At 31.1% G+C, this 23,247-nt stretch overlaps 2 protein-coding genes and 2 long non-coding RNA genes across 6 annotated transcripts; 2 read left to right on the forward strand and 2 right to left on the reverse strand.

The window, feature by feature from the left end:
* The first annotated feature begins 488 nt into the window (after positions 1 to 488).
* On the forward strand, positions 489 to 1,220 carry LOC150029126 (uncharacterized). Of its 2 annotated transcripts, none has more exons than XR_016519042.1 (3): positions 489 to 549; positions 703 to 908; positions 1,019 to 1,220. It is a non-coding gene; the product is annotated as an uncharacterized LOC150029126 (long non-coding RNA). The 2 variants fall into 2 exon arrangements; XR_016519041.1 differs by having other exon boundaries at positions 746 to 908; positions 1,019 to 1,218.
* Positions 1,221 to 2,581: 1,361 nt separating this feature from the next.
* On the forward strand, positions 2,582 to 3,315 carry LOC150029127 (uncharacterized). Of its 2 annotated transcripts, none has more exons than XR_016519044.1 (2): positions 2,582 to 2,941; positions 3,121 to 3,315. It is a non-coding gene; the product is annotated as an uncharacterized LOC150029127 (long non-coding RNA). The 2 variants fall into 2 exon arrangements; XR_016519043.1 differs by having other exon boundaries at positions 3,126 to 3,315.
* A 4,829-nt stretch (positions 3,316 to 8,144) lies between these two features.
* On the reverse strand, positions 8,145 to 10,652 carry LOC137809714 (lysine histidine transporter 2). Its single transcript, XM_068610805.2, has 7 exons — positions 10,303 to 10,652; positions 9,695 to 10,078; positions 9,203 to 9,596; positions 9,001 to 9,106; positions 8,811 to 8,902; positions 8,647 to 8,715; positions 8,145 to 8,553 (listed from the first exon to the last, which is right to left on the reverse strand). Exons 1-7 carry the CDS (start codon positions 10,500 to 10,502, stop codon positions 8,455 to 8,457), a joined length of 1,344 nt encoding a protein of 447 aa, XP_068466906.1. The 5' UTR covers positions 10,503 to 10,652; the 3' UTR covers positions 8,145 to 8,454.
* A 6,975-nt stretch (positions 10,653 to 17,627) lies between these two features.
* LOC137811577 (uncharacterized) lies at positions 17,628 to 20,992 on the reverse strand. The gene is made up of 2 exons (XM_068613367.1): positions 19,787 to 20,992; positions 17,628 to 19,052 (listed from the first exon to the last, which is right to left on the reverse strand). The coding sequence occupies exons 1-2, from the start codon at positions 20,501 to 20,503 to the stop codon at positions 17,745 to 17,747; spliced, it is 2,025 nt and encodes a 674-aa protein (XP_068469468.1). The 5' UTR covers positions 20,504 to 20,992; the 3' UTR covers positions 17,628 to 17,744.
* Positions 20,993 to 23,247: the final 2,255 nt, after the last annotated feature.

Below are 23,247 nucleotides of genomic sequence, written 5' to 3' on the forward strand. Positions count from 1 at the left end.
TTCCCTCTTCGAAAATATACAACCTTACTCTTTTTTTAGTATTCCCCCCTCACATTTCCCTCTTCGAACCTTGTCCTCACTGAACCCCCTTTTCATCGCAATGCAACCCCTCTCACTGAAACTTCCCCTCTTTCGTATTCCCCTCTCTCAGCTAACCCTAACCCTCTTCTCATTCTCACTGAAACCTTTCTTCTCAATTTCACCGCAAACCCTTTTCTCATTCTCACTGAAACCCTTCTTCTCAATCTCACCGCTAACGTTCTCACTCTCACTGTTCTCAGCCTCACCGCAAACCATATCACCCTTCTCACTCTTCTCACAATGTTTGGCCGCCATTACGGCGCAATCGTTGGTTCGTTGTTGCAACAGGTACGTGCAAGGATAATTTTTTTGGCAAAATTATGCTTTTGTGTGTATTTCCTTCCGAATATAATTTTGAAGTTCCTAATTTCGAAACCCTCACCATCAATTCTTTTGTTTTTGATTTCCAAACCCTCTATATTTAATCTCATCATCACGACCTTTGGCAATAAGCATCTCGCTCTTAAGGTAAGAACCCATTGGCATTTTTTTTTCTCTAAAGTTGTGTGGTTTGTATGGTAAGGATATTCCACGAAGGAAAAGTTTCGATGTTTTTGGTTTCATATTTCGTTTTTGCTTCTGCCATCTCTTTATTGTTTGTGGTGTTCTAATGAGAAATAGGGATTTGATATTTTTATTGTTGTTGTACGACTTGACTGAGAAGGAGAAGCATCGACAATGTCCAGGAATAGATCTGATTGTTGATGGTGATTGTTGCGTCTATAGACATAGATGTTTAAATACGATAGTGTTCATGGACATTGTAAGCATCACGATGTCACCAACAAGGACTCTGAGCATCATGATTTACACTTTTTTTGACACAGGTATATTTTTCACCCTTTTTCATGTGTTCCATTGTTTTGCCCTGCATATTTATGTTGTAAGTGTTCGTTTCTTCATGAACAATGTCGTTAAATCTTTTGTTAATCCCCAGGAACCCTGAGGAGATCCCATAGGAATGAGAACAAAGCTAATATTATTGTTGAGTCCACCAGAGTTGGAGGATGAGCATGATGCCTGTGATTAGCAAACTCTATTGTTCATCTTCTCAAACAGTGCTAAGGGTCAGGAGGGGGCCACATATGGTGAATGGAGGGGGCTGTTTTCAGGGTTGATGGTTGTGGAATTTATGGCACAAAGGTACAACTGATTCTAATAGATGGGGAAGGAGATGCTTTGCTTCTTATGCATCGAAAGGTATGTGAAAAATTAATCCTAATCTTTATCAAGTTTTTCATAGAGTGTGCATGCAACGTGTTGTGTTTTTGTGTATATATATTTTAAGTTTGTGATTAAGTTTCCATTTCTAGATTTTGGTGGTAAAAAAATATTAATCTCTTGCATTCATATATCTTGAGATATATCATATATATAATCTAAACTAAATGTGTATATGTTTGATGGTTTAATTTGCTATGTATTGGGAGTTTTAGTTCTACACGTGAGATTGATTTGGTATGCAATGATAAAATTTGCACATAAGTTAACTTTGTGTGATGTTCAGGGAGGCATGGTTGAGGCCCTTAGCATTTACAAGAAGTGGAAAGGATAGCCTGAGGATATGACAGTGCCAGAGGATGTCATGATCGATCAACCATCCAATGTTTGCCCATTGAAGTATCTTCTCTCCTAAGCTCAAATCAATGTGGTTTGCTAAATGTCTAGGCTTTTACTTTCCAAATTCCAGATAGAATACCTGATTCATTTTATGGGGTTTGGTTTGCTAAGGAGTGTCGTAAAACCTTAGTACTCCTATGACACTCATTAGAAAAACCTTTATTTTATTACTTCTTCCATATCTATTGCTTTAGAATTTTTTGGAAATGAGAATTTTTGTTGGAGATCAGTGATGGTCAATTCTTAGTTTATTTTCATTTTTTGGTTGTTTCCTTTGCTGCATGGTTTAGGTTGGAAGTAGCTTGAGCTGGAGCCAAAACTATGTGGCTAAACACTTTCTTTTTTGATAATTCATTTCCAAAAAAATTATAATGTTATACTTTATGAACAATATTTTAAGTAGTTTAAATGTTAGGCTTAATTAAATATGTTAAATAGGAACGAAATGGGAGAAGATGGATAAAAATGTTGATGCGGATATTGTGATTGTGGGAGCTGGTATATGTGGCCTTGCAACAGCCCTTGCCTTTCACATGTTTCCTCTTTTTAGCTTCTTTTTTAATTCCTACTCTAAAACTATTAACATTGCTAATTTTATGTCGTTGGTGAATATTACAATTTATTATTCATAAAGTATTTTAGGAGTTGAATCATGATTTGATACATTAATTTGTTTCTTCCATGGCATACAAGATTTAGTTTCAGGAACAAAATTAAAAATGTGGTGTTAAAAAGATCAGACACTGTACGAGCAATAGAGGTAACATCTATTCCAATACAAGGGAAACATCTTCCCATGCATGCATGCATATATGAAAAATGATATATAATACAATTAGATTGATTTTGCAACCATTAGTAATTTTTGAGTTTCCATTTATATATGAAAAATGATATATAATACAATTAGATTGATTTTGCAACCATTAGTAATTTTTGAGTTTCCATTTTTATTTGACTGGATTATGAATTTTAAATGACATGGTCCAGCATGTAATGCTTCTATTTCTCTATTAAATATAATTTACACATCCAACCATAGTCATGATCTTAAGTCTCTTTATTTGATATTGGCCCTTTGTACGGTCTAGGGAAGCATAGTGGTTGATGTACATGATATATATCATCCCTATTGACCTTTGATGTTCAAACTCTTTCTATTTGAATATCTATATTATTGATCTATTAATTTGGTTATTGTTTTATTATTTAGATAGTTGCAATTCTCATGAATCTAAAGGTAAATCCTAAAATTATAATTGATTTATAATTGTTGATTTTTATTAGCTACCTTAATTTAATTTTATTGCCTTCATATAATTTTTTTCTCTCATATTATACCTTGAATTTCATAATATAACATTGTTTTCATTTATTTTTCAAAAATTATTAATTAACTCTAAGCATATTTTAATTTAGTCCAGGCACCGGATGTTGGAAGTGGTGTTGCATCATCAAGTCAGAATATTATGGGATCAAGTGGAGGCAATAAGACAAATTAGGATTGAAAGTGAAATAATTTATATTTTGACAATTTAATATACTTTGTTGTTTGGATTAGTTTGACATTATTAACTTTGTTATCAATGAATAAATGAAGTCATCTTTTGATTATTATGTTTAGCAATTTTAATTATATTATGAAATTAGTTTATGTTACAATTTAATTATATTATGAAATTTAATTATAATATGAAATTAAATAATATTATGAAATCAAATTATAAAATAGAATTAAATAAATTATTATAAATATTAAAAATAAAATTAAATATTTAATATTCGAATTATGACAGTTATAAAGTATATTATAAATGTCATACTATATTGTATTAAGTGGCGGTTAAAACTGCCACTATTTACGTTAGAATTGGTTTACCCAGTTTTAAAATTACGACCTTTATAACTGACGTCAATTACATGCTTAAAACCGCCACTTTATACAATCCATAATATGGCGTCTGCTACAACGGTTCTCAATTGACCGCCACATTAAACTTTGTGGCGGCAAGAATTCTGGCGGTATGCGGTACCGCCACAAACGTATAATGCGGCGGTTAAAAACGCCAGTTTTTGCGAAAATAACCGTCGCATTATACACGTTTTTTTGTAGTGATAACAGAGGGTCCATGACCAAACACTATAAATAGATCCTCTACAAAGGAGTAAGGTACGCTTTTGATTAGTTCTTAATATACACTCAGAATATTAAATACTTACTTGATTGTCGGATTACCTTTTGTAGGTCAACCTCGACCGAGCGCCAACAAATTAAGGAAGGAGTCTTAGAGTATCGAAGAGCAAGGGAGTGATCGAAAGATCAACATATCAACAATTGTACAACCAGGTCCAAGTACTATTTAGGTCCACTTTGTCTATACAAGTACACTTTGTAACTGGCTCAAAGAGAGAGATATTAAATAAACTCATTATACATCATAACCTAGAAAAAAATTAGAACAAATTGGCATCCACTGTGGGGGCAGGTAAAATTGGTATTGTCTCCATAAGTTTTAAACAAACATCCTTTTGAAGAGGTAGTAACAACATTATGTGGAATCAGGGGCAAGGTGCTCCAACGAAAGAGGGAAGCGACACACCCACCTTGAAGCATATCTTAGAAACGTTACGAGAACTCCAACGCAAAAAATGCAGAAAGTAGGAGATAAGTAGTGGAATTTCGGACAGAACAAGAGCGCTTGTGAGAGGAATCCTTGATAGAATAGGACAGAGGATGACGTTGAAATGTCTTGCCGACTAATGGAGAAAGCCATCATGGCACATGAGGATCTACAGAAGGTTAACGAGGAGTTGTGACATCCTCCCATGGTCAGGCAGCGTGACAAACAATAGTTGACCATAAACATAGGCTGATCCCCAACCTTTTTCCCAAGTATTCATGGAAGAACCGATCCTATCACATTTCATGATACTGAAGATAACTTCTTTCTTTGAAACTGGAGATCCAGAGAGTCACCTCAAAGCGTTTCCTGTCCAAATGGCGATCTCAAACAGCTTGAATTCCGTTCATTGCAAAATGTTTACAGGTACATTCACAGGAACTGTCTCGTAAAGGTTCATCAAAATCCCCAACGGATAAATTACATCTATCCAGTCTTTTGTTAAAATGTTGGTAGAGCAATTCACTACTAATAAGGTTAAACCACCGTAGATGACTGACATTTTCGACATTAGGTAACATGAGGGCAAACCCCTTAAGGGCAGTATGGGTAAACATTGATCTTGGCCAGAACCTAAATAAAAAGTAGTGACTCATGACTATTTTACGACAAGTGTACCGTGTTAGAAGTAATAAATTTGTCCCTAAGAATGGATATCAAACCCACAAGGAACATTTGAATTCTCAAGTATAATATTCTCTAAATAGAAAAAAATAAGTAAAAGTTTTTTCGATGTTTGTTGTGTATGAGATTGCAAGAATGTAAATAAAGAAAAGTAAAGAGTTGTTTGATTCAATTGGAAAAATTGTGATTGGGGTTCATCCTTCTCACTCTTTTATATTTTGAAAAGCATAATAATATTCTAACTTTGATTGATATTGATGCCCATATAAAATTCATTTATATCAATTCCTTGCATATAAAATTACTAAGATAGACTCTTAAATATCGATTCTTTTACATATTTATAAAAACTTCTTATTGTTACGAGCAAATGTTGATAGCAATTAACATTTCAAATCTATTCCTAGCATTCAAATATGTTAAACATTATCATTTAGGTCAGAAGCTTAGAAGTACTTTTTAGTCAAATCTAAGGATCAAAATCATGATAAAACAAGTGTTAAGAATAAAATGACAATACCAATCATCAATTAAGAACAAAATATTATGTTTAAATATCACCTCAATACATAAGAGTTTAAACATATTATTCCCAATCTCAAAGGGTACAATTAGTTACTCATGTTGGCCATTACAAGCATGGAAAGCAAGAAAAAAAAAATCTAGGATGTTTCTCCTTGACGGTTCTCTCCTCTAGGGTTTTCTATCACCTTCTAACCCAAATGATGTCTAGGGTTATGCCTCACACCTCATATTTAACCTAGTTAGACTTGAGTTAAGTGACTTCTCGCCTAGACGAATTACAACTTGCTTAGGCGAGTTGGACAAGAAGAAGCTCAACTTCTCTGGAGTGATCTCACCTGGCGAGATTGGACTCGCTTGGGCGAGTTCCTCTTGAGTGCTTCTGGCTTAGGTGAGTTTGGACGAGTTTTGAGCATTTCAACCTTCCATATTCATCTTATCTATTCTCCTTTAGACCTTTCGTCTCCATTTTCTCCTAGGATCCTGAAATTAACACAAATTTGGGAATAAGTCGTTCTTATTCATATATAATCACAAAATATGTAAAAAGATTTAAATTAATAAACTAAGGGTTAAATTATAGTTATTTTATCAATAAATATCCATAAGTGTCTATATTTTAATATGAAATATTACTGAAATATAAAACTTATCAGTGACACATGTAGTAAGACTTGACATGAATACTAAAGAAGTTTTTATGTTATGAAGCCTTGCCTTATGGGTATTGCAATGAGGTACTTTAAAGCCTCAATATTAACATCATTTATATTTCTAATATCCCTCTCCCATGCTTGGGAATATGTATTGGTTGTTGCCCTCCACATAATACTTTTAAGTTTTTTACCTTGGATTTTCTTTCTAAAGTTGGAATATAGATGTGTAACACCATTTTGTACTACATAAAACTACCTTGAAATGTCTACTACAAGTATGTATGCCATTAATTTTCCTTCATTTCCAAGAATTGTTTATGGTAAGTGGCCACAATATGCAAACACTTACACTTTTCTTGGACTCCATACACATAACCCTAACTCTCCTACTATCATTCTTGATGATTTTGAAAGCTTCATTGTCTATGAAATAGGTCCCTAAATCTCAAGAGGAATCAACCATGTTTTTCGACGTTGTAAAAGTAGAAAACTAACAACTACTTGGCGGCCCATCATCACCTTCTTCACTTTTATCCACACTATCCAATTCTTCCAACTTTCACTAAGTATCTGACAGTCCTCTATCCTTCACACCTATTTTTTCAGTTGAGTTATTGTCATCACTCAATGATTGTAAAATTATCTTAATAATTGGATTGATAACCTTTCATGTGATTGTTTGCTTCCCTCTACATCTCTTACTTTTCCTTTTTGAACTACCCATAACCCCATCAACATCTTCATCTTATAGCATTACCTCAACAACATTTATAATTATATATAATCATATTATATTGGTTAATAATAACTTAATAAATATAATCATATAATTTATATTATAATTTTAATAACAAACTTTATAACATATATTTCTAAACTAATTAACAATATAAAATATATTAAAGATGAGGATACATATTTTTTTAGAAAAAATAAAGTTTAATAAATAGTATAATTCTATATAAAGTACGAAGAAAAAAAAGAACGACCAAATAAAAATAGAGTGTTAAATTGAAGAAAAAAAATAAAAAAAAAAGTTTGACGTTGTACTTTTAATTATTTATTCTATGATTTCATGAATTTTGATTATATGTTTTTAAAATTTAACACATTTAATTTTAGAATTACTTGAATTGTTAATATAATATTTTTCTTTGATAGATATGAGATTAGATAAAAATTGAATTTAAATTATTGATTATTATTTTAATTATTTTGTAAAACAAACTTTGTTAGTTATTTTTATTCTTTTTAATGGCATAGATTTAAATGAATGATATATATCTATTTATTGAGAGGGAGAGAGAGAGATAGAGAGAGAGTGAGGAGAGAGAGAGAGGATTGAAATTTTTAAATGTTGAATTTAATTTTAAAATGAATATGTTATTTATTTATATTTTGAGAGAGAGAGGATTAAATTTTTTATATGTTCAATTTAATTTTATGTTATTTATTAATGTTTTAATAAAAAAATATTGAATAGATGGATAAAGGTATTATATATAAAATATAATAAATTTAATATTTTTTAACAGTTAATTTATAAACGTTGAAGAATTTTTTTATTAATTATATTCTTATAAGAAAAATAATTTTATCATATGATATTTTATATTACTAAATGATTATCTTGAGACATGTATATTTTCTCATTTTTAATGAAAGTTTTGTGACAAATTAAAAATTAGTTATAACTAATATATAAATATAGTAACAAATTTTATGTTTATTACTATTAATTGCATTATAAAAAATAAAATAATGTTGATTTATGAAATGAAGATGATAAATTAAAATCTAAAATAACATAAATTTAATATTTATTTGCCACTTATATATTCTATTAAACATATAAATATTATGATAATTATAAAATGACATAAATTATAGAACCCAACCATGTATAGACAAATGAAATAGAAGAATTCAAAGAATTCTAACAAACATTACAAGTGAAAGATAAAAGGAAACTTCTAAACCTTTTGCAAATATTGCAAATATATGCATAGTTCTTAATTTCCTAGATTGAAATGGACTAGAATCTAGGCTAACTATTGTCTAATAAATAGACAGTTCTAAGGAAATTTATGAAAAGAAAACTTGAAGTGCTAAGCTGAAATGTTCATGCTAACTAAGCATATTTATGAAAAAGAAAACTTGAAGTGCTAAGCTGAAATGTTCATGCTAACTAAGCATATTTATGAAAAGAAAACTTGAAGTGCTAAGCTGAAATAATGACTGTTCATGCTAACTATTGTCTTCTGAGCAATTCACGAAAAGAACTTGTAGTGCTCAGCTGAAATAATGATTTTTCTTAATGCACCAATTGGAGCTAGTATCATCAACATAACCCCAAGCACGATGCATGTCTGCAATATAAATAAGAAAAAGTTAGTCTCAATAAATTACTAGACACCAGGAGAATATTCAATAAGGAATTTTCACAATCTCACTTCACATACCCAATTGATTATCCAAGACAAGCGAAATCTCTTTGGTTTGTAGAGTTTAAGCCATATGATACAGGGTAGCTGCAACAAATATGATAACACATTTCCTTGGTAATTGATTAAATCAAAAAAGAAGAAGAAAAACAATAAAGAACATCTTGCATGGTTTTACTTACAAAGTAGGATGTTGGGGCAAAGGCAAAGCCTCCTAGAAATCCAAGAAGAGAACCGAAGAAGGGGATGCATATGCCAATTAACATTGTCATTACTGAAATAAAAAGGATAGTGATCAAATATTTATCTCTATTTATTTACAATTATAATAACTCAAACTAAAGATAAAGTTCGTAAGAATCTGTCACATACCTACGAATAAAGTGCGAGCAACAAAGCGTAGTGTGAAACTAGGAGGAAATTTGAATTGCTTCACCAATAGGGTTTCCATCATATCAAACACTGGCATTGAGAATACCTATGTATATGTAAAAAACATGAGACGAGTTATGTTACTCAAAGTGTTTTTAAAAGAAGCCCAGTTGGGTAAAAGATTAGCAAAATTGAAACTTACCTGGTAGCCTCCAATAACATGGACAATAACAAACATGTTAGCTGCTGCAATAAGCCAAAAAGGTTTATCGAGTGTGATGAGGATATTATCATCGACAGTGTTTCCAAATACATAGTATCCAATGAAGGCGACAGGAAAGTAGCAAAAACCAACTCCCAAGTAAGCAACTATAACTCCTTTCCACATTGCTTTCTTGGAAGGATTCTCTGGTGTAGAAGGTATTGTTGCTTGGATTTCCATAACCACATTGTGACCTGCATAAGAGAATGCTACGTCTCCCATAGCACACATGAAGTTGAACACAGCATCTGTATCGCTGTTGGCTTTGAAGCTATAGTCCACATCTGGTAGAACGCCCCTCTTAAGGGAAGCCGCCCAAGCAATGGTTGAGTAACTTCATACATACATTATAACAATTAGCAACACTTTATAATAATGTGCATAGATTCATTCATTCATTCATTCATTGAGAGAGAGATGGAGTTTGATTACGTGATAGACATGACGGCTGCAGCCAAAGAGACTGCAGAAATAGAGTTGAAGTTGGGACACAGAGAGAGAGCCAAGTTTACAGAACCAAAGATAACAATCCAATAGGAGCTCCTAATGTTTGTGCAGGAGGGGCAAACAGTTTGATGAAACTTCTTCAGTGATGTTCCTCCTGTCACCATGTACACAATGCACGTCCCCACCTCAACAAGTAACTGCTGAGGAACCACGATATAGAGACCCAACTTCTCACCAAAGGCGTGTTGCCCTAGTTCGTGATACCTATCGAATCTCACACCAGGCACCATTTCATGCATCTCAACCATTTGCCATAGGGTAAACAACGTGATGATCCATGACAATAACAGAATAACAGTCCCTGGACCCCTGTTGTTTCAATATCCAAATAATAACAAATCATATTAATCTCATCAAAATCTCATGAAAACTATTAATCTCATGTAAACAACGTGATGATCCATGACAATAACAGAATAACAGTCCCTGGACCCCTGTTGTTTCAATATCCATATAATAACAAATCATATTAATCTCATCAAAATCTCATGAAAACTATAAACTTATATGGGTTCAAGTTGAAGAGAGTGTACCAGCCCATCATAGACATGGCATAAGGAAGTGTGAGGACACCGGCACCAACCATGGCAGTGAGGTTGTGGAAGGCTGAGTACCACCATTTTGCATTTCGGGAGGCAGTGACAGGAAGCCAATCATTGATGGCATTGTTATCTGCAGTATCAATCGTCATTTTTCTTACTATAGTTCTTACTGTTTCCACTGTCATGGACATCAGCTCCTTTTAACCAGCAATTCCCATAAAACTCGCAAACTACATTATAGTCTCAGACACAGTAACCATACGTCTGGCATGTATAGTGGATCTACTTCTACTACCCACTTTTTCGTCTATGACTCATTCAATAAACTCTTCATTTTAAAATGGAGTAGTATTAGTGTCACTATCATACTTTACTATTAAATTTTACATTTTCAATAACAATCTTTTATCTATTCAAATTACACCATCACTTCAAATCTAATATTAGTTTCACTTTTTAAATATCAAATATGAATAAATGGATAATAAAACAGTTTTTAAAATTCTAAATACTCTTAACATTAAAGACATCTCTTCTATATTACCTATATAATGGAACTTAAAATTTAAGAATGTATTGAGAAGACATTACATTTTATAATTTCTTTTAACTCGTCAATTAAGCTAGTTCCCTTTCTTTAAAAATGAAATGAGGACAAGTTGAAAAACATTGAGGAAGAGACTATAGTTATAAAAAATATAAAAAATGAAACCCTTAAAAAAAACAAAAATATTTTAGACACTTAAAGAAATAAAACTTTTTAATGGTAGTTTAAAGTCAAGCCTTTTAGAAAAATTCTCTAACTCATATTCCCAAATTCGTGTTTTGTTCTTCTTGTGACAGAAAACATATTTATATATTCGATTTATCGCTAATTAAATTCTAACATGTTTTTCTTTTCATATAAAAATATTTTATAAATATTTTAAAAATTATTAATAATAAAAGAATACATTAAATTTATAATTTTTATTAATTTAAATTTAAAATAAAAATGCAATTATTGTCTAAAAATTGATGAATTAGTAGACTTTATATTATTATAAATAATTTTTTAAAATAAATATTAATTTATTATATTAGAAAATTAATATAAAAAATTAATTTATAGATTAAATTAATATCAATATTTTATTAATTTTATATTTCCTATTTTTAATAAATTTATAAATGTATTACTAAGTTTATATTTTTTATGCTCCATTATTTATTAAATTGCATTTAAATTTAAGAATTTTTAAATTTAATTTACAGGAAAAAAAATAATATTCGTTGTCAAGTGAATGAAAAATTAAAATGACATGATCATTAATTTAATAAATTGTTAACGGGAAACGTTCTAAAAAATAAATTTAAATTATATATAAATATATTTTTTATATTTAGTTTCAAATTGTAATTTCACATAATTACTTTTCAGATAAAATAAACTTTTACTTATAAAAGAAGAAAGTATTAAAGTGATATATGTTTCAAATAAAAAACAATTTCCTTATTAAATTACGTATATAAATTCCTAGAAAGTACTTTTTTAATAAATTAAACTTTGTAATTATTACTTTCTTAATCTAAATGATTTGGAGGATGAGAAAATTTCATATGACTATTCACATAATAAAGAATTATGTCAGACTTTCTGAAAATTTCTTTAAGAAATCCATAAACAATTATATCTCTGATTTTTTTTTTGAAATTCTTTATTAATTCGTGGCCAGTGAAAACCTTGTACCTATTAATTTTTTTCTCAGATTGGTTTAAATAAAGTGAATACACATTATTCTAAAAGGATGTTCAGACGATTGTTTTTAAAGCCTTATAACGACGAGTATAAAATCGTCGTTTATCTAATCACTATTAGAATAATTTAAATTTAGAAGACGATTTAAATCATTTTCTTTATCTTTGTATATAGACTACATTTGATAACAATAATCATCGTCTATTTGTTCCTAATAGATGATGTTTTTGTCCAAATCGTCGTCTTTATTGTCCATTAGTTGAAAGAAAATGAAAAATTTACCATACAGACAACGTTTTTTTACCATCGTCTGTTATGTAATATAGATGACGATTTTGGTTTTAACCGTTGTCTATGTGGCAATTTTTTAACTGTTTTCTACATACAAAATTATAGAAATTAATAAATTCATATATAGTGGGTTTAATTGTCATATGCATATTTCCTCGTTGTGGTCTTTATGGGTGATATCACTACAAGAAAAAAAGGTTTTAATAGAGGTTATTTAGTGGAGGTTAATATAACCTTAGGAATTGATTTGATTAATGGAGGTTTTTTCTAAAACTTCAACAAAATAACGAAGGTTTTTTAACCTTAGCTAAATTCCAAAGGTTTATTTTAAAACCTCAGTAAACTAACAGAGGTTTTTTTAACCTTTATTAATTTCCAAAGGTTTATTTTAAAACCTCCGCAAAATAACGAAGGTTTTTTTAACCTTTATTAATTTCCAAAGGTTTATTTTAAAACCTCCGCAAAATAACAAAGGTTTTTTTAACCTTTGTTAATTTTCAAATGTTTATTTTAAAACCTCCACAAAATAACGAAGGTTTTTTTAACCTTTGTTAATTTACAAAGGTTTATTTTAAAACCTCCATAAAATAACAAAGATTCTTTTAACCTTCGCTAATTTCCAAAGGTTTATTTTAAAACCTTCGTTAAATTCTAAATATTTATTCTAAAATCTCATCAAAATAATAGAGTTTTTTAATTTTTTTTAAGTGTCAAAAATTTATTGTAAAACATCAATAAAATATATTTTCTCAATTCTTAATAAATAGATATAATTAAATTTTTTAGTGAGTTTAGCCTAAACTAAACTGGTATACATATTTAAATATGCTTTGAACTTAGGTCTTAGAGGTTGATTCATTAATTGAAGTTAGAAGGCACTTCATTAATTGAAATTATTATTCAATTCTTAAAGATTGTTTTTATGAATTTCAATAAGTAAAAATAAGTTGTGTGTGAAGTGACATTAACTTATCACATATATACATCATCATAATTTATTTTTTGGTTACATTTGCAGTATCAAATTTTGAAGAATCATACACTGGAAACTATTCATTATAATAATATTAATAATAATATTTATAATAATATTAATAATAATATTTATAATAATATTTATAATAATATTAATAATAATATTATTAATAATATTTATAATAATATTAATAATAATATTTATAATAATATTAATAATAATATTTATAATAATATTAATAATAATATTTATCATAATATTTATCATAATATTAATAATAATATTTATAATAATATTAATAATAATATTTATAATAATATTAATAATAATATTTATAATAATAATAATAATATTTATACTAATATTAATAATAATATTTATAATAATATTAATAATAATATTAATAATAATATTAATAATAATATTAATAATAATAATAGTAATAATAATAATAATATTAATAAATATTAATTATATGAATATAATATTAATTATAATATTAATTATAATAATAATGTTAATATAATATTAATATGTATAAATTATGTTAATAATAATAAGTAAAATAAAAATGATAATATGACCAAAGAACTTTTCTGGTCTAGTGGTTAACCCTTCTTTGCTTATTGGAAGGACTTGGGTTCAAATCTTGGTTGATGTGCTTTTTTGCAATATTAATTGTGGGTGTTTGGGTTTTTATTTTACGGAGGTTTGAAACCTATGGTATTTAACGGAGCTTATGAAAGCCTTTTCCTGGGGTTTAAAAAAACTCTGGGGAACTTCCCCAGAGATGGTTTAGCGAGGGAAACCGCAACCCAGGGTAAACCACTTAAAATAAACCCTCGTTAAAACCATTTTTTCTTGTAGTGTATGTACATAATCAACTACATCCTCGTCTTCTTTATTCATCACCATTAATATAAATGAATAGGAGTCATCAGTATCAACATTACACAATTCATCATTATTAACCTTAACTTGATTTTTTCTGTGCAAAATAGCATACCAATTTCTAACGAAGAATATTTGACATAGAAAACTTCAGATGCTTGGCGTGCTATGATAAATGTCTTTTATCACACTGTGAGCAGTCATCTTAGTAATCAAGTCAAGATCCCACCAAAGATCAGACGGACCTCACTAGAAGAAGAAATGGGCATAAGCCAAAACACCAAATGTTCTTTCCTTTGGTCTTTTTAAAAGACAAAAACATGTTTGTAAATAAATTAGGCTCACTTTAGGGTCCAAATAGAAAAATAGGCTAGAGTAAGTTCACATAGCATAAAAGGGAGTGTACTTAGCGAAATGGACTTGTACGAGACCCACTTTTTCAAGACAAGGCACCTAGAATTGGGGTTTTTAACCTACCTTTTAGAAGATGTTCCTAAAGGTGCGGTTTTGACCATGGTCAACACCCTAGGCAGCCCCTCTCCATTTGTCCATTTTACCCTTTCCCATCTTGCCCACCAAGACATCCATTCTTATAAATAGGGTGTCTTGCCTCATGTATTCACAACTTGAATTTGAATAGTAAAGAAACTATGCAGGAGTGATTTTGTGAGACTTGTGAGCTCATGTTGAGTCTTATCTTGGGTGGATAATATCTCAAGTGGCGGGTCTTGCATCACTCATCTTGGAGTCCCTCTGCTCCAAGTGGCGTGACTTCATTTCTTCCCATAAGCTCTCTTCATCTCTTCCCCTTTTTAATCTCCTTTGCGCCTTCCATTCCCCTTCCTCTATGTTCATTCATGTTGTCTTTAAATAGTTGGTTCTCTTTATATTAATTTCTACCCCTTTTTGCATCATTTGTCACCTTATAATTGTTTTTTTTCTTTGTCCTTCTGAAGTGAACCTTCACACTTATTTAACCACTTGGTTAAGTTCGTGTGCAGTGGGAATCTTCTTAGGGTTCTCACCTAAATTGCTAATTCAAAAATCATAAACAAAAGTGAAACCAATCAAATGTGCAATCCTAAAATTAACTCACATCAATTATGCAAGAATCGAAAAAAAAAAAGATCATAATTTAAAGCAAAAGTTAATTTTGAAATAGAAATTAAATTGTAAGTGAATGAAGGTGTAAAGAGCACTTTGAATAAAGAAATTTTTGTTAAACTTCATTATGCCAATATGAGTAGCAAAAACTCTTTCTCCATTAGGAAGATTATCACTAATATGTTTAATGATTTTGTATGAAAAGAAATTGGAAAGAAATGATGAGACATGATCAATAGCACCAAAGTCTATAATCCAAGAAGTTAAATTTTCAAATATGAAAAATTCATACCAATGTTCATGTTACCCTTTGAATTAGGAGTTTGTGTCAAGCAGGAAGTAAAAGAACATGAGGTGTGCTAGTAGAGTTATCATAACCAAATTTGGGAATTAAAGACATCAAGGCTTGATATTTATCTTGTGAAAGGCGAAAGTCTTGATTCCCAGAAGTAGATGATTGACCAATCTTACCATTGTTTTCATTATTAACATTAATATTGTTAATAATATTTTTTTTACCATTATTAAACGTGTGACCAAACAAGAATTTGTGCTTTCTATAGCAGAAGTTGATAGTATGACCAAGCTTGCCACAATGTATGCACATCTTTTTGTTATTCTTGTAATTTTTGTTGTCATGATTCAAAGGGAAACCTTGTTTGTGATAACATGTATTCTCTGTATGCTCGTTTCTTCCACACTGAGTACAAGAATGGTAGAGGTAGTAAGGGCTTTGATCTTAGGTTTCATACTAGTAACATAGTTATTTCCTTGAACATTCCTTTCTTGTTGAGACACATAAGAGAAAATCTTTGTAATGGGTGGAACAAGATGCATGAGAAGGACATGGGATTTAACATTACTATACTACTAGTCTTAACCTTTACGAAATTGCTTAGCAAGATCTTCATATTTTCTTTGATTTATAATTGTTAAAACAACATAGGTATATCTTGTGACACAAACACATATCGGATTAGGTATGAAATTGTCCAATTAATCCCATATAATACGAAGTTTGGTAAAAATTCAGTATTAATGGAATCGCCTTGCCTCAACGAAGAAGCCTTCATTTGCAGGTAAGAAATTCTCAATAAATTACCTTAACAGTATCTGAATTTTATGTCATTCCAAATTTCCTTTGTTTTATCCATCCATAGGATGCTTTGATGAATTGAGTCAAAAACGGAGTGGACAATCTAGGAGACCACCATATTGTTGCAATGCTTCCAAGAATGATAAGAGGAATCTATGTTGAAAGGTTATTTGGTAGTTCCATCAATGAATTCAAGTTTGTTCTTATAACTCAAGGTTGTGATCATAGGACGATTCGAAGAATGATAATTGGTGGGATCAAGAATCGAGAAAACGAGAGTAATAGCAGAATTCTCACTATGATGGAGATAGAAATAGCTATGAAAAAGAATTTTGCATATTTTCTTTAGTTATAATGAAAAATAAGAAAAACAAAGAAAGAAAAAGAAAAGAAACAGATACACGAAGAACTCTTGTACCATCTTAAAACTTTGACTAAACAATTTGAAAAACAATCTTCATATCAAACTTGATTAAAATACAAGAAGAAAGCATAATGCAAAAAGAAGAAAACAGAAAGTGAAAATTCATATTATTGCTCAAGACACTGCCAATAAACAACAACGACAATAAATATATATATATATATATAGATATATAAAATAAAAACGAAACACCTGAAATCACTGAACCCCAAGACACCTGTGAGAAAAACTAGGAATAGATTGTGTATAGACCCAACTACACTAGATGGTCTATCCTAAAGCACTTAGTAGACTATCTATCCTGTATCATCTGGTCTCCAGGAAACATTAGATGATCTTGGACAAACATTAGATTATCTATTTTGTAAAAGACGGTCTGTTTTGTAAAAGACGGTCTATACTACTGACAGAACAATGACTATTATAAGAATATATACATATATGTGTGTATATATATAAATTGAAAATTCCAGGACAAGGCACCACATGCGAACGTAGTTTCGTCCATGCTTATGCATTTACAACTAATAGTTCTTATGTTACATGTATATAAAAAAAGCTTCCTTGTTAATGAATTAGAGCAACAAACTCATATTTCCCAAAATTCCATTTCTCTATTTATCTCCCTCTCATATAATTTTAAAGAAATATTTTTCTTTTACAACTTTTATAGAGAAATCAGATTTTCTTAAAAAAGTAGCTCTCAACTACATTCTAAACAGGAAATTCTGAGAAGGTTAACGTTGCTGGCCGAATTTGGACTTGGCGTGTCGAGTTTCAAAGTAGAGTTAAACACTAAACATATAATTTTGTCAGTATTATTAATTCTTATTGTTGCATATTCCACATGAAGTTTTCAAAGTGATTATCACAATTTTTTTCAAAGCCTAAAAAACTAAAGAACTCCAATTCTTTATGCAACTAAAGAACTAAAATTCTTAGAGCTGCGACTTGACTTTGTGCAGCTATTTGCATCTTCCAAAGCCTGGCCATGTGCTCCAAAAGAAAAATACCGGTTCATCATTTTCTTATTGAAAGAGCCCTGCTTATAGTTCAAGTGTAGGCTGCCACCACCATGCATTGGTCGATTTGAGCATGAGGGTTCCATTATATCAACACGATTTTGCTTATTATTCGAAGCATGAGAAGAGATAGATAGTTCCTGAAAAAGACTAGAAGTTGAATGAACAGGTAGAGGGCCTTGTGGCTTTACCTTAATCACGCCTTGCATTAGACCTGCATGAAAATATTTTTTGGCTGAAGCACTTGGAAGATAAGTCTTTATAGATAATGTTCTTTTGTTGTTTGGAAGAGAACACATTTTTGAGTATTTTTGCCTCAATGGGATGGGAAGGTCTTCCAAGTTGTTCCTTGAACTAAAAGAATTCACAGAAATATCATCTTCCAACTCCGAGGCTGCTTCTTTTGTGTCTCTTATCCCATGCCACTGGAGCAGAAACTTCAAACGCCTTGGACCATAATTAACAGAACTAAAGTTGCTGTTGCATGGGGAATTGGCTGAGTCATAATTGTTTATTTCACTTGACCATGAATTTGATTCCACACTTGCCTGATCATAATTGGTATCACATGAATTCTCAATGCCAGTGTACAACAATATTTCAGAATCTGGTATTCTAAATGATGTTCCAGGACTGGCTCCAATACCATGAGTCCTAAGATGGCTAACAAGAGCATTTCTTGTCATATAGTCCGTACAATTAGAGATCCCTCCAGCTGAAATTAACTGCTTGATCAAAATGTCAGAAGATGCTGAACTTGATCTTCGCCTAAGATGATCCAAAGGGGTCACGCCATCAGCATCACGAATGTTCAAATCAATTGATGAAACAGACATCAGTAATTCCACCACATCACATTTGATATTATGCATCACAGCAACATGAAGAGCTGTTCTTCCTTCATTGTTCCTGACATTGATGATGTCCTTCATGCTCACAATCTTTTCAGTTGTCAATTGCTTCATGAGTTCGATGTGCTTGTCCAGTCTACAGAAACCAGGGCTTCTGAAACCAACCACTGCCATGTGAAGAAAAGTATCTCCATAGTTATTGGCTAAAGTTGTTAATGAGGGAGATGCTCCAATCAGAATCTCTACCACGGGTAAGTAACCTCTGTAAGAAGCTACATGTAATGCTGTATTTCCTTGAGCATCAATTGAGTTGACGATATCATAGGATTCAATTAGATTTCTCACAACCTGCATCATTAAAATAATGAAAATAAGTAACAATGAATTTACTAACCGCGAAGTAGATGCAAAAAGTTTGTGCATACAGAACATTTGTAGCATCAACTTCCCTAAAATTATCAAATGGGAAGGCATAAATAAGTCACTTGTTTATTGAACAAATGATTTATTATTAACTCTGATTTTATGTATGTATACAAGATTCCAAGGTTTCACTGAGAAAAACGGAAAGAATTCAGACAATTGTGTTGTGTAGTACTATTGGAACATTTCACTAAAAAATTAATAGTTCACATTCATCTTTGAGGAGCCTGATCTATTGTGTAGTATCAACAAACATTTTGTTCATACTCTACATCTGCAGTTATCAATCCTCCCTAGCCAAGTGAAGAAAAGAGGGCATTCCAGTGATCCATAAAATGAGCCAGGTTTTTCCATAATTATTAAGGATCTAATATCAGGCCTTATGACTTCTAAGTATAACATTACCAGAATTTTCTACAAGCACATTGAGAATCTCTCCAACTCCAAGCCATGATTTGGACAAAAGCTACTTTTGCCCAAACCATAATTAGCGGCTTCTTCATCAAAATCAAACATGCACTAACTACTAAGGCTGTGTTTGGATTTTCAATTACTCATGTTGAACGCCGATGATCCACGAGAGTGAAATTGGCGTTCAACGTGCCTTAGTGAGTGGAATTGACATAAAAACAGAGAGACTGTTAAGTAATCTGCCTCACCTCAACCTGGCCTCTTGCAGCAGCTGCATGCAAGACAGTAGATCCTTGGGAATCTCTATAAGAGAAAATCTGAGAAGCAGAAACACTTCCTAGAAGCTGCTTCAGTATTTCCCAATTCCCTCCTCTGGCAGCAGCATGAATGGCCCTATTCATCACATCCCTCTTGAAAACCTTAGAACCTTCATCCAACTTGTCTTCCAATTCTGCTTCAGTGCCAGCAAGAGTATCCTTTCTTGACAGAGCAGAATGAAGCAGGAGTTTAAAGACCTCACAGTTCTTGCCCCTGGCTGCAGCATACAGCATGTCAGTGACACCATACTCTCCTTCACCAAACACCAACAAAGGGTCTCTCCCCAACAACTCGAGAACAAAGTGAGCATCCCCAGCCGAAGCAGCAGTGTAGAGAAGCCATCCACCATAGCCTGCACGGATGAGAGAGTTGTGCCCTTTTCCTATCTCACACTCGAGCATAAGATTCCTAGCAACCTTGGAGCGGCACTTGGCGACATCCTCAAACCTAGACTCATCGTCCCAGACGGCTTCAAGGCGGCGAATTCGGCGGAGGGAGGTGAGCTTGATGAGGAGGTTGGTGTCAAGGTGGAGAAGCTCAGTGACGAGATCATAGAGGCCATTTGCAGCAGCATAATCAATGGGAGATGCATACCACCACTGGTCACCTGTAGTTTCCCAACGAAGAGGAAATTGAGAGGGAGGCATAGTAACTGTATAAAGTACCCCAAATCAGAGATGACCCTTTTGCAAGAAAGGACAATAGCAACCCGTTTGTGCAATTCTAGTTCCAACCAGCACTGTAAAAGAGGCCTTTGAGACCCCTCATAAAACCAAAAAGTGAAACCAACCACACCACTCACAGAATATATGCTTATTCTCCTCGACTAAAACAACTTGGAAAGGAAAAATGTATACTATTTAATTTCTGTTTATTTTGTCTGCTGTAGACAGTTCATTAGACTGGTATACTACTTTAACACTGTTTTACTTAGTTGAAACTATATAGATGAACTTGCCATCATGTTATGAACTTAAAAGTGTTCCTGGCTGAAGTTGTTAGCAAATTGATGAAGGATATTAGATGACAAAGGAAATGTGGCAGAGATAGGATTTGCCAGGGAGGACAAAGGCCACGCACTTATCTATGGCGGAGGAAAAGTTAAAAAGAAGGCTTAGAAAGATTAAGATTCTGTGGTCCGTGAGATCACAGCCAAAGGCTATTTTTATTGAATTATTGAAATTCCTTAGACCCCACCACGGTGGAGGTTGCTTTCATTCACTTGGGAAATTTCATGGATCGTGTCATCATTTGTAGTGGGACATGGAGCACCCATTTAGCCAGGTACATTCAAATCACAAATTTAGATGCTCAGAATCTTTTGTTCTTAGTTTAAGGAGCAATATTTCCTTCACACATAATTTATTTGCATGAGTTGCGCCCTCACAAATTGTGGGATGCTGAAATTTGAGAACCATAAAGTTTTGCGGTGTTCATAATTTGGAGAGGTTAGTTTTGCACGGCATGAATAGAGATGAATTGTGGACATAATTACATGGATTTTACCCCCTTGGAAGCAATGATTTGGACAAAAGGCGAAGGGAACAAAGAAAGGTAAATACTAAATGGAATGGTTGCTTGTCGTATTAAAGGAAAATAACAATAATAATAATGTTTCACATTTATGTACAACTTACATTTCTGTAATGAGTAAAGACAGAAAAAACTTCAACTTTTACACTAAATTATAAATGTTATTATAATACTTTAATCTAAATAAACAGAACTTCAATTCCACCTTCAGTCAGATTAAATTTTCAATGTTACCATGCCATCATATCTATTAAAAAAATTAAATATGTTTTTACTTCAGTTACTATAATACAAAATTGGTTTCAAATCTTGTGAAAAATTGGTTTCAAATCTTGTGAAATGAGTTAGTTATTTTCAAAATTTGACATTGTTTCGATTGGAGGCTTTGTCGTTTATAATTAGTTCTAATAAATCGATCAATTGGAATTTAAATTAAACCAATCTTACATATAAAATTGACTTATTTCAATTATTTTCATAATTAAAAAATTAATTGAGATAAATTTTGAATAAAAAATTAATCTTATGTTATATAGTAAAATAACAAAAATATATTAAATCCTTAAAAAAAACATTAATAGTTGATTGTCGTTAATAAAAAATTAAATTCATAATGACTGATGATTCATGATAAATATAAACATTGTTTTAAAAACAAATATACGTTTATTAATTTTTTAAATGCGAATAATTTGCTATTTATATTATTTAAAATTAATATCCTACTAACTAATAATTTCTTAATATAGCTCATTATTTAATTTTTCAGTACGTTACAGTTTTCCTATCTTTAAAAACTGTAATAGTTTTTTTTAAAATTAAACTTATTCTTAATAAAGAATTCAATTCTCCATAATATTTATTATGAAAAAATAGAGAATTTTAATGCATTACGCGGCAGAACTTGAATACACACACAACCACTTATTAAAAATTTGTTACAGTTTTAATGTACACTTATTAAGTATATAAATTACTAGCAAACGTTTTGCAATAATAATAATAATAATAATAATAATAATAATAGTTATCTTGAACTAACATGTACAAAGTTTTCATGATCCGGTACACTTTTAATGTACAATTATTATGTATATAAATTAATTTTAATCGGTTTTACAACAGATATTAATAGTTATCTGGAAATAAGATATAGAGAGTTTTCATATGTGCATACGTGAGATTTAGTTAATAATTTTAATAATTATGATTTGGTTTAAAACTTTTAATATATTCGATTTCAAAAATTAAATATCTTCTTCTCTCATAAACGTATTCCACTTTCCCTTATTTATATACAAATTATATACTATAGTTGTGAAATAAATGGGTTAGATATGAAAATGAGTGGTTTGAATAAAATTTATAATTTCTTGGAAAAAAAATTCGTGCAAATAGACCTATTAGAGGTAAGGAGGTCTTGTAATAATTTTTCAAATAAGTTTTCAAAAGCCTTTGGAAACATTTTAATGATGAGCAAGCCTAGAAAAAATCATATAATACAAATTTACATTCAACACGGTTTTATCTTTAATTTGGTCTACGTTAAATGTTCTCCTTTACTAATTGTAGAGAGTTTCACTCTTACATTTTCAAATAATGGATTGATATTGAAAGACCTGATATCCAAGATCATAAATAAAAGTCCAAAAAACACAAATAAAAATTTCTCAATGAAAGTAAGGTGGCAACCGCGACGAGAAAGACATAGTAGAAAGGAAGTGATCTTAGCAATGGCATAAGGCAAAACATAAAAGAAACGAAAAACATACAAAAATCAATGGTGAAGAAGAAGGGAGGAAGACAATGCTTACCAATGACACGAAGACAGTTTTAAAAAGAAAGGAAGAAAAGAGGA

The sequence above is a fragment of the Phaseolus vulgaris genome, chromosome 2 (genome assembly GCF_051622355.1).
Source record: "Phaseolus vulgaris cultivar YP4 chromosome 2, ASM5162235v1, whole genome shotgun sequence".
Lineage (NCBI taxonomy): Eukaryota > Viridiplantae > Streptophyta > Magnoliopsida > Fabales > Fabaceae > Phaseolus > Phaseolus vulgaris.